We start from the raw sequence: 12,131 nt of genomic DNA on the forward strand, positions 1-12,131 counted from the left end.
AGGGACGGCCTTTGGAAGGCTGAACAAAAGCCAAGTAGCTTTCAGAAAATGTTGAGCAAAGCATGGCGGATCTATACTGCTGGAGTGACGTGTAGCAAGTATTAATGACTATTTTATCAGGCAACAACAGGCTCTGCTTTCTGTAGAAATACAAAAAAAGAGGAATATTGCAGGAGAACAAAGGCAATGGTAGCACGACCGATCAAATCCAGGAAGTCAACCAAGCGGAAAGGTTACGCGTTCTCAGTGACCAGCAATTACAGTGCAGGCTCAGCTCGGCCCAGGCCATCAAACCATACTTGTTATGTGGGAGAGATACCCGCTCTTTCTGTGCCATTAATACCTGCCATAACCCGAGGTGTATTGTAGACTGCGAGACAAACACAGCATCTTTCCAAAGCAGCGTCACAGCACCATTAGTCACCCATATGGTAGCTGTAAGATGCTTTCATATCATATCTCTATAGAACATACTGAAGATGTTTGGATGATACATATTCCCCGATATAATACATTTTCATAAGAAATATTCTTATGAGGGAAACACATTTGAGTGACACTCAACTGACTACATCGGTGCTTCCCACGGGACTGGAATATATCGGTCGTGATGGGTTGAGGCGGCGGCTACATGACAACATTGTCTAATTTGCATAATTAGCCGTGACGCATGTGACAAAACATGAAAAGAAAACACGAAACGCGGAATCAAATACAAATGAACTTGCTTCTGTCACAGATCCGACATATGTCAAACCAGCAGCCGTCAGCGTGGGTTCAATCCCCCGTCAACCTGAAGGTTGCTGGTTCATTCTTCCCATGTTACTGTGGGTTCGGTATCTTGGAGAGGGATACTTTGACACGGGTCATGGGAGGACAGAGGATAGAACCAGCAACTCTACAGTTGGGAAGACGGTGGCTCGAAGCAGCACTTTTCAACTTGGATTCAATCCTCCGTCAACTTGAAAGTTGCTGGTTCATTCTTCCGATGTCACTGGGGGTTTGGTGTCTTGGAGAAGGATACTTTGACACGGGTCATGGGAGGACAGGGGATAGAACCAGCAACTCTACAGTTGGGAATATGGAAGATGACTCTTCAACTTGGTTTCAATCCTCTATCAACTTGATGGTTGCTGGTTCGATGGAATATGGATAAGAGGATGGAACCAGCAGCTTGGGTTCAATTCTACATGAACCTGAAGGTTGCTGGTTCATTCTTTCGATGTTACTTGGGGTTCAGCATCTTGGAGAAGGATACTTCAACACAGTCATGGGATGACAGGGGATAGAACCAGCAACTATACAGTTGGGAAGATGACTCGTCAACTTGGTTTCAATCCTCTATCAACCTGATGGTTGCTAGTTCGATGGAATATGTATAGGAGGATGGAACCAGCAGCTTGGGTTTAATCCTCTGTCAACTTCAAAGTTGCTGGTTCATTCTTCAATGGTACTTGGGGTTCGGTATCTTGGAGAAGGATACTTCGACACAGGTCATGGGAGGACAGAGGATAGAACCAGCAACTCTACAATTGGGAAGATGACTCTTCGACTTGGTTTTAATTCTCTATCAACTTGATGGTTGCCGGTTCGATGGAATATGGATAGGAGGATGGAACCAGCAGCTCGGGTTCAATTCTCTGTCAAATTGAAAGTTGCTGGTTCGACCCTCTGATCTTTTTGTGGGTTCAGAATCTTGGTGAAGGATACTTTGGCATGTCCGTGGAGGATGGAGGATTGAACCAGCAACCTTCAGGTTGAAAGGAAGGATGATCGACCCAGAAACTTTCAGCTTGAGGTAGGAAAGCGAAAGTGAAAGACCCTTATATGGGAATGTATGTCTGTCTAAATGGCTGCACAAATCCCTAGTAATTGTAAAAAGCTCCCAATTGTAGCATTGTGTCTAAAAGACAAATAAAGAAAGCAAAGATTGGATTGGTCAGAAAAAAAACCAGGAGCCACTTTTATTTACGTCCTTGTTTCTATCTAAGAGAGAAACCATAAACATAGCGTAACTCTGTCTGGGAGAATTAGTGTCGACTGAGCTCTGACTCGGACAGGAAGCAGTGCAGATTTTGGGGGATGGTGTCAGGGGGTGGGGTGTACTTCTTCTTCTTTATGTATTGTAAGCGTTTAAGTGGATAACCTGCAGCATCTGGACCAAATCTCACGTCTGCCTCTCAGCAGAGACCACAGTGGCATGCCAAACTTGCAAATCATGTGGATATGTTGATGCACGACTTCAATGAGCCTCAGCAGACATGCCAGAAATCCATGTGAACTCGTGTGGACGCAGCCAAGCCTGATTTGTAAAAAGACTGATGCATCCCTGATTAAATAAAGCCCTGCGAGTACGGCAGTAATTCAGCCATACTGAAACTTTGGAGAAATGAAAGCAGACAATATAAATAGTGCATCGATTCTTTTTTTAATGGGGATCCGGTGTTAATTTATTGGCACGGAGAGCAGGAGAGGCTTTTTGCGAGCCATTAAAGCCGCACATCTGATTAACAGCTCGGTTTGGAAGCATCCTCGCCCATGGGATGTGACTCTCGCGAGGTCATGTCTGGTAAAAGTGCACTGAAAACACTCACTCCTGACCCCCCCTCCCTTGGTGTGTTACTGCAATGCTATTGTGCAGCTTACACTCATTAGAAGGCCATTAAACACTGTTGCATTTCAGTTCATCAAATAAACAAATGGGGAATGTCAATCTCATATTTTGGATATTTTAACATGTAAGTTTTGTGCTGGTAATGAATTTAGAACGGGAACAATTAATCGGCGATTGATTGATTTTTCAGTTAACTATCTTGGTTTTTGATTAATCCTTTTTAATAAAAAAATTAACTATCCTCTGATTCTAGCCTCTTAAATGTTGGTATCTATAGTCAAACTGCAACAATTAATCGATTAATTCATATTAATCGATTATCCAACTAATCAACAATATTTGCATTGAATTAATTGTGTGGTTCTTAATGATTTGGTCCCTCTCGGGCCAAACAGATGACTCCATTAATCATAATAAGCTTCAAATTAATCGAGTTAGAAAATAATCGTGAATAATCGTTGAAAAGGTGCTTTAGTTTTGCATTCCAACACTTGTGACTGAACAAATGTGCTGTTTTTTCTGCTGATTTGAAAGGCAAAGATATGCAACCATCAATTGTGTTTTTCTGATTGATGCTATGGTATGTTGTGATGCTTTCTCAGCTTAGGATGAGCGGTCACATGTATTTTTGAAAAGGAAAAAATTGCATTTTCCAGTGTGAGGAGATCAGCCCCTAAGGTCAGAAAGTGCTTTTGGGTGCACAATAATGTCAATTATGCGGCTCAGAAGTGGAGAACAGGATGGTCCATCTCACAAAGAGTCCATTGTTTGAGCCAACACAATGACCCAAGTGTTAAATAGACCTGGAAGCAGGCAAAAGTTGCCGTTTTAGACATTTCCTTGCAGGAACAGCGTCGTTTCTTGACACGGGGGTGATTTCTTCTTACCTCCACGCTGAACGGCTGCTCCTCTCCGTTCACGGCACATAAAATCCACAGCAACAACTGAAGGCACAGCGTCCCCATCCAGCAGCGATCCAGACATCTCCTGCTGCGGACCGCCAACAAAACCATAGTGAGCGCCGCTGCTGTCGCTTATCGTCTGGCTTCAAGTTTCACTCACAAAGAAAGAACCGGGAGGCATAAATCCTCAGACGGCGAGCAGCAACATTATTACGGCGGCGTCGCTCCGGAAGCGACTATGTGTGGTCCAAAACCCCCCCAGTGCCAGATCGATGTCGGGTTGAGAGGTTGAGGGGAAGGTAAGCTGCTAACGTCTGCCAGCCGCCCCCCGGTGCCGCCGTCCCCGGGTCCGTCCTCCGGTGCCTCGGCTGTCGCTCCCAGCCTCCGGACGATATTCTGCCTCCCGCGGCATAGCTGCTCGTTTTCAATTGTGCTTCGGAGCCACTGCGCATGCGCCCCGCCCCACATCCGCTCCTCCCCATCTCAACATCCAAATTGTGTTAAACGTCAAAATAAACAAATAACACATAAATACTACATAAAATAGTATTTTACTTATATACTGTATATACGGTGACTCTATAATAATAGTCTGTTTAGTTACAATAACAAAAATATACAATTCATTTGTCATGTGTTTATACTACTACAAAAACTACAACAAAATATGAGAAAACATAGAATTATTCTTCATATCTTTTTTCTATTAAACAATAAAAAGCAGTTAATTTGGGAGTCTTTAGTACCGTTTCAATTGTGTTTGTTGCAATCCCCCATATGTCCACTAGAGGGTAATGATGGGCTCTTTTTAAATCAAGCAATTCTGAACTACATTCACTTAAACTGAAATTACATTACTGACACTACCTGTCCCAGGTAATTAGAGACAGTTGCAGGGTTCCATTAGCTCCACCCGGACTCCTGGGTGCTCAAGGAAGACTTGAGGAAGATGTCATCTCATATTTGGGTTTATATGGTGGTTACATCTCCATTCCAGGAAGCATGCTCGAGAGGTGAAATAACCTCCTGAGCGATGATGTCTTCCAATGATTTCCCTGTTGCTTTAAGTGTCTGCCTAACCCTACTCTGATTCCTACAACATGCTAGAATCCAAACATTTAGTCTACACGTTTGATGTTGAAAGGCAGTAAAACGTATTAACGGCGCACACGTGCCGTCTTAGGCAGAGCGTTTATAGTTTAGAGTGAAACCCCCATCTGACAATATATGCATCATTCTACTCTTTTTACGATCCGGCCTACAAAACGGCATCTTTATGCATGCCAGTTTTATTCCAGGAAACATCTGTGGGCTTTACAGACATCACAACGCTCATTTGCATTTATATGTGACTAAAGAAAGACTTGACTTTATTGCACTAAGGAGTGAATAAATAAAATGGAGTAATGTCCTACTTTGTTTCTTCTTCTGTTGATTTGCCTTCTCTCATCCTCTCTGTGTTCCGTGTCTTCCTTCTCGTTCTCCTTAATGATTTCCTCTCACACTCAATAATCTTGAATACCCTTTTGGAAAGGTTCTGGCCCGTTCCAACTGGTCCACCCACCGGCAAGGAGCTTTGCCAAGACTGTCAAAGCCTCTCCAAACATGACTCCGTCTCATAACTGCTGCATCTGCTCCTGGTCAGACCTCCTGGGGCTCCTGGCGGCGAGAAACTAAGTCTCCCGTCTGTCTCCGTTTGGAGGAATAAGGAGGGGAAAAAAAAAAGGATGGGAGTCCGGCGATGTGTCGAACTGCCTTCACCGTGCTTGTACTTGCATCTGACAAAAAAGGAGCATGGATTTCAGATTAATTAATGTTGCTTTTGAAATTTGAACCGAGTTAATACATGGAGATTTGGCAGGATTACACCCAGTCTCTGTTGTGTCAAATTGGAGATTTAATTCCACTATTTCAGACAGAAACATCCAAGGCTACATGGTGTGCAGTAGCGGTATTCCCCGCCCTGTTTAATATGCGTACATCCCATCATCAGACCCAACAGAACAGAAGACCGAACCAACTGAGCAGCACAGAAACGCATCTGGTTCCCTGACACTGAGGAACTGTATTTCCTTCCAGGACCTTTGGACAAAAAACTGCTCTATTAAAGCGAGCCGCGGCGCCGTGCAGTGTCCCTGTCATCAGTTGGTTTAAACTTTGGACACCAACAGCAGAAATGGGTCATTCCGGTGTAAAAATAACTTCATGGTCGCCATCACTGCCCACAGACTGCATATTACTTCATTATGTTTTCATTTTTTAGACTTTGACTGCTTGATCACCTCCACTTTCCTGGAAAAAACTTCTATAAGGAGTTGGAGTGTGTCCGTGGGAATTCTTGCAGCATTTGTCGGGTCTGTGCACTAACCGCTCGTCCACCGTGCAGCCCGCTTCAGTGATCTGTGATGGTTCAAAGTGAACCCGGAACCGGGTCCTTTGGCACTGTCGGCCAACTCTCTGACTCCTTTAGCCTGACTCGGAGCCGCCAAACAGTTTGTTTGTCCAACTTGTGAGAGGAAAAATAAGGCAGACGGATGTCTTAACCGAGCCAATCAGCTCTAACAATATGTCCACGCTGTGGTGGTATTAACTGGATGATTACTTCTTTACTGCTCTTCTGCCGCCCTCCCCCTTGAAAAACTAAATTGACCCCTATTTAAAAATAAAAGTCATTCTTATCTGCATTAAATTGCCACAGAGATTTGACACAGCATGTCCCAAAAGCATGCAAGATATATAATACAAAAGTGGACACTAACCCTCACATTGGAGGATGCGTTCATGAACTAAACATACAGAAAAAAAAGAGATGATGCAAGCCATGGCAATGCACAAACACACGCTGGGCATCGAGCGACCTCCCAACAGCTTGTCTTATGACTCAGGGTCAATGTGGGCTGTCACATGCATGCCTCAGTTACCCTGCAATACAGGCTGTTTTATTTTTACACTACACAGTAGACCTTATATTTTATAGAAATCATACTTTTATTGGTCGCTGATGAATGCAAATGGGGCGATCTGAAACTGGTTAGAATATCTCAGGAAGTGTACTTCTACAGGAAGCAGGGGCGTCACTAGGTTCTGAGGACAGGGGGGGGGCTTGGCCCCCTGGAGATGCACAGGATATGAATGAATGTAGTAGACATTTAAAAAAAAAATCCCAAAAATCCAAAAAACAAATAAGGAACAAGAAAGCTCTGCAACCATTCTGTCCAGTGGACAGTGATCAATTATATAATAATCATTATTATATTATTTATTTGCCTATTATTATTACTGTCATCATTATTCTTCTTCTGATTATTACTACTACAAGTAGGCTAGTATTAGCCTGCTTATTGACTTGCTTATTAGCCTGCTTTTGCCCTATTATATAAACTTTGTCAGAGATTTTTTTGTAATTTTTTTTTAATCAATAAAAAAAAATCAATAAAAAATATCAAATTATTTTGGGGGGTTCAAGAACATTTTCGGGGCTGAAGTCCCCATAAAATAGGCCTAATGACGCCACTGACAGGAACCAAAGTTTATTTTTTTTGTAATTTTTAAAAAAAAAATCAATAAAAATATATTAAAAAATCTATAAAAATATCAAATTATTTAGGGGGACTCAAGAACATTTTAGGGGGCTGAAGTCCCCCTGAAATAGGCCTAATGACGCCACTGACAGAAACCAAAGTTTATTTATTTTTTTATTCTTTTTTTAAATCAATAAAAAATATCAAATTATTGAGGGGGACTCAAGAACATTTTAGGGGGCTGAAGTCCCCCTAAAATAGGCCTAATGACGCCACTGACAGGAACCAAAGTTTATTTTGTACTATTTACAGTATATAACTTTCTATGACTTCTAGAACTAGACCACTTCAGGTGAATTTTCTATTCACTATTCACCGCGTGAGGATCGAACCAGCAACCACCAGGATGGGAGATGACCACTCTTAGCCACATGTGTTCATTTTCAATGAGGTGGAAAACTACTTCTCAGCATTCATCCACTTAGCTGCTTGGGTTTCCACCAGCTGTCATGTTTTCGCATCCCGCTTTTCAGTCAAAGTCCAGACTTGGCCAAAGCCATGTTGCTCCAGTCACTTGAAAATAAAAACATAATCCAGCGAGTGCAACAGTAGAGCTTTAAAGTGTTCACCCAAAGCCAAGAACCACTTTGGGTGCACGGAGGAATGGGCCGTGTGAATGGCTGGCGGGAGCCGTAATCAATCATAATTGCACAGAGGTGGGTGATAAGTGCATTGCTCATCTTTCAGCTGCGGCGTTCCCACCGCAGCGTTCAGCCTCTCATTCTGCGGCACTTCCAGGTGGACAGGAAGTGAGCGCATGAGGACGATCCATCACGGAGAGTATTCCCGCTATGACATCAGTATTAAAATGTTGGTCGTGTATCACACAACATGATGTTTGTGTTGAGTGATAGGTCGGATTCACACCCTCATTCCCTCATTTCCTCATTCCCTCATTCCTCCACTACACATACATTGACATTTAAGACCAGGAGTTGCGATACAGTTGCACCCTTTCTGGTGAATTATTAATCGCTTGGCAAACATCACTCTCCCTTATGTGTGTGTGTGTGTGTGTGTGTGTGTGTGTGTGTGCATGACATTCTGTACTTCTCTCACCACAACTGTTGACACAAATTATGAATAATGCATGTGTGGAAACAATCCGTACTTGTCATATTTGCTTTTTATCACACCCCAAATTCTAATTATGCCCCCCCCCCCCATTGTGTTTAAAATGGTACATGCTCCTACGCCTTGGTGTTGTTCATTGAAAAAAGAAACTTGTTTTTCATGACTAATAAATAAATACATTTCACCAATTTGGTTATTTGAAGCAATATGGATGAAAATGTGAGATATAGTATGTTAATTCATTCATTTGTTTTCTACCGCTGTATTTCTACCGTCTATATGTGCCCTGTGATTGGCTGGCCACCAGTCCAGGGTGTACCCCGCCTCTCCCCCGAAGGCAGTTGGGATAGGCTCCAGCATGCCCGTGACCCTTGTAAGGATAAACATCAGAAAATGTATGAATTAATGAATTAAATAAATATAAAAATACTATATATTTTATTTTCTATGTAATTATTAAATAATAATTGTAATAGTATAGTCATAATAATAGTAATATATTTTTACATTTATTTTTATATTTTACAATCTTAACTAGCATCAATTAAAACAACATAAATTGTAGTTAAATGGGAGCAAATGTAATAAATTAAATATAAAAATTATGCCTTTAATCACAGATTTTTTTCTTCATTTTTCTAAAGCTGCTGCGCCCACCCGTCTATCAGTAGATTATGTACTGTAGGTCAATGTTCCGTTTCAGTTGCATTTCCAATTTTTCTAGCAGTTTGGCTATTTAGAGCACATTTATGCACATTTATGCACATTTATGCACATTTATGGGCAAATGAGTGCATAAACGCTTGCATTGTTGTTTTACAATGCTGCAAACTATGACGCAATATTCAAAAGGTTGTTGCCGTTGTTAAATGAATGCGGTTTGTGTGTAAAAGTTGATGTCTCCATCAGGCCCCCCCGCCCCCTCACCACTCCAGACAGACGGATAGTAAACTTCCAGCAACAGACAGGCTTTGTGGATGAGTTGAGTACCGTTGAGCGCAGGTGGGAAAAGCCGTCTTTTATCCCGTTTGGGTTGTCTGGAGTGCGCGTTGCACGTCAGCAATATCCCTCGGAAGGACGATGAGCTGCTCTTGATGAACACCTCGCAGCCTATCAAAATGCCAGAGGAAGCGCCACGGTTGGCATTCGGCACGACAAACAAATCTATCAAGCGGAGAAGAAGATGTATTCATTGGAAAGGTCAGCTTTGTCTCCGGCAGACAGCTGAAGATATTTGCAAAATGTCATTATCCGTGAATTGAATATTTTCAAGCAAGAGGTTGTCCAGACAGTGAACAAATAAACATACGTTACAGTCAGTTAAGCCCGGCGGGATGAATGTTTCTTCCATTATTTCCTAATAGAAAAAAAAGAAATGTGACTATAAAGAAGGTACGCATATTTATACAACAAATACAATCCTTCTGTACTTTTCTCGGCTCCATATCATCAACGTGCCGTCCACTGGAAGGCTTTGAGCCACACTGTGTTCATTATCGCCATTAATCCCCATTACAGAAAGCAAACAGTAATATCTGCCCGTGACCGTTCCTAATTACGCCGGTTCTGTTTTGTAATGAATCCAGCAGATGTGCTCCTCCACTGGTGGCACGTGCCGCCATGCTATCTTTTCCATCAGCGGTGCACATTGCTACAGGCCATCTCCCCCGTTTGGCCCAGTATGAGATTGCTACACGCCGGAGCTCAAAGCTGCATCTAAAAGCGTGATGGGCAATCACAGCGAGAGGTGTAATCAAAGGCTAATAAGCACCCGGGCGGCTCATCCGCTCCATTTGAACTGACAGGTGAAATCGGGTTATCTGATTGGGTCATTTACGGGTAGTCTGCATAGCTATTGTGGGGGGGGAAGACAGCTGCAGGCGAGATGGTCCAAGAGTGAATGGTGCAATCACGACGCAGGAACCTCCGGAGCACGCGGCGAGAGAGGATGTACCAACCGATGTTCTCGCCTTGAATTTATTTGGCACTGAGGATGAACAAAGGATCCTAACACTGAACTCCATTAGACGGAACGTGTCCTTCAAATACTTCGAATATACTTCTAAACCTTGAACAACAAAAGTATTATTTTGAGAAAGTGTCATTTCACTCAACCGAGCCACATTCAAACAGATCAAAATCTGATTTGTCTTGTTTACATTTGTTTCTATGCAGTAAGGTGGTGGTTATCATTTATAACTGGTGGGAGGAGCGACCGCATTATTTATCTGCCACGTTTATTGCATTGCACTGTTGACTTATGTGCCAACATCGGTATCGGTTGATATCGGCTTTGGTAGCCAAGTATTGGACAACATTGGTATCGTGTTGGACAATATTAGTATCAGTTGATATCAGCATCGGTAACACCGTATTGGACAATATCGGTTGATATTGCTATTGGTAACACATTGTTGGACAATGTCGGTATTGCCATCGATAATCAAGTGCTGGACAATTTTGATATCGGTTGATATCGTCATCGGTAATGAAGTGTTGGACAGTATCAACATTGGTAATGAAGTGTTCAACAATATCAGTACCAGCTGATATCTGCACCGGCAGACAATATCGACAATATCGGTATCGGTTGATATCAACATCAAAGTGCTGGACAATATCAGTATCGGTTGATATCAACATCAGTAACAAAGTGCTGGACAATATCGGTATCGGTTGATATCTGCATTAGTATCAAAGTGCTGGACAATATCGGTATCGGTTGATATCGGCATCAGTAACAAAGTGCTGAACAATATCGGTATCGGTTGATATCGGCATTAGTAACGAAGTGCTGGACAATATCGGTATCGGTTGATATCTGCATCAGTATCAAAGTGCTGGACAATATCGGTATCGGTTGATATCTGCATTAGTATCAAAGTGCTGGACAGTATCGGCATCAGTTGATATCGGCATCAGTAACAAAGTGCTGGACAATATTGGTATCGGTTGATATCGGCATTAGTAGCAAAGTGCTGGACAATATCGGTATCGGTTGATATCGGCATTAGTAGCAAAGTGCTGGACAATATCGGTATCGGTTGATATCGGCATTAGTAACGAAGTGTTGGACAATATCGGTATCGGTTGATATCTGCATTAGTATCAAAGTGCTGGACAATATCGGTATCGGTTGATATCTGCATTAGTATCAAAGTGCTGGACAGTATCGGTATCGGTTGATATCTGCATTAGTATCAAAGTGCTGGACAGTATCGGTTGATATCGGCATCAGTAACAAAGTGCTGGACAATATCGGTATCGGTTGATACATCGGTTGGCATCGGTAACACAGTGTTGGACAATGTCCATATCAGTGGGTATCGATAATGAAGTGCTGGACAATATCGATATCGATTGATAACATCATCAGTCACTGAATCACATGTGACTGTATCAGTGATTGCTGTAAACATGGCATGATGGGATTGTTGTTTTTGTGTTGATGACATCGGCACACTTGGCTCTGCGTCACATTCTCTATCTGTTGTGTTCCTCACCTCTGAGTGGGATTTTTTTTTTTTTTGGTCATGTGCCTTCAGTATTACTCAGAAATGGGACACGGCCCTCCCACTGCAATCTGTATCTGTTGCACAGCCGACATTGGGGAGGGACAGCGGTCACCTCGTCTCTCCGCCCACCTCCGTTCTCCAACTCATAATTGGTGTCCAGATGGCGTTGTTGGAGGCAAAAGAAGCTTTCGCCGTGAAGCCTAGTTTTTCTGCAGGGAGGCCTTCTGCGGGGCAAAGACATTTCAAAATAACAGATCCTTGGACAGCAAGACTTGTGATCCAAGTCACTCAGTTAATAAAACTTTACATAATGTATCTTCCAAAGATATGACACAGTATGGAAATGCTTGATTTGATTGATATTGTCAATGAAATCCTACATTTTATTGCACAGGTACACCTGACTCACTAACTGTGCATTTCTTTTGAGTGTGACGGCTAAATA

At 42.5% G+C, this 12,131-nt stretch overlaps 1 protein-coding gene across 3 annotated transcripts in view; it reads right to left on the bottom strand.

The window, feature by feature from the left end:
- The window catches only part of LOC131108745 (matrix metalloproteinase-16-like), a 43,283-nt gene extending 39,350 nt beyond the window's left edge, over positions 1–3,933 (bottom strand). Inside the window, exons 1-2 of one of the 3 annotated variants that reach the window (XM_058060003.1) lie at positions 3,677–3,932; positions 3,502–3,604 (exon numbers count right to left, since the gene is read on the bottom strand). In XM_058060003.1, the coding sequence (XP_057915986.1) occupies positions 3,502–3,579 (78 nt within the window). In that variant the 5' untranslated portion in view covers positions 3,580–3,604; positions 3,677–3,932. Of the gene's footprint in view, positions 1–3,501 lie in introns of all 3 variants that reach the window. The other 2 variants (XM_058060001.1, XM_058060002.1) reach the window with 2 other exon arrangements.
- Between the last annotated feature and the right edge of the window lie 8,198 nt (positions 3,934–12,131).

The sequence above is a fragment of the Doryrhamphus excisus genome, chromosome 21 (assembly GCF_030265055.1).
Source record: "Doryrhamphus excisus isolate RoL2022-K1 chromosome 21, RoL_Dexc_1.0, whole genome shotgun sequence".
Taxonomy (NCBI): Eukaryota; Metazoa; Chordata; class Actinopteri; order Syngnathiformes; family Syngnathidae; genus Doryrhamphus; species Doryrhamphus excisus.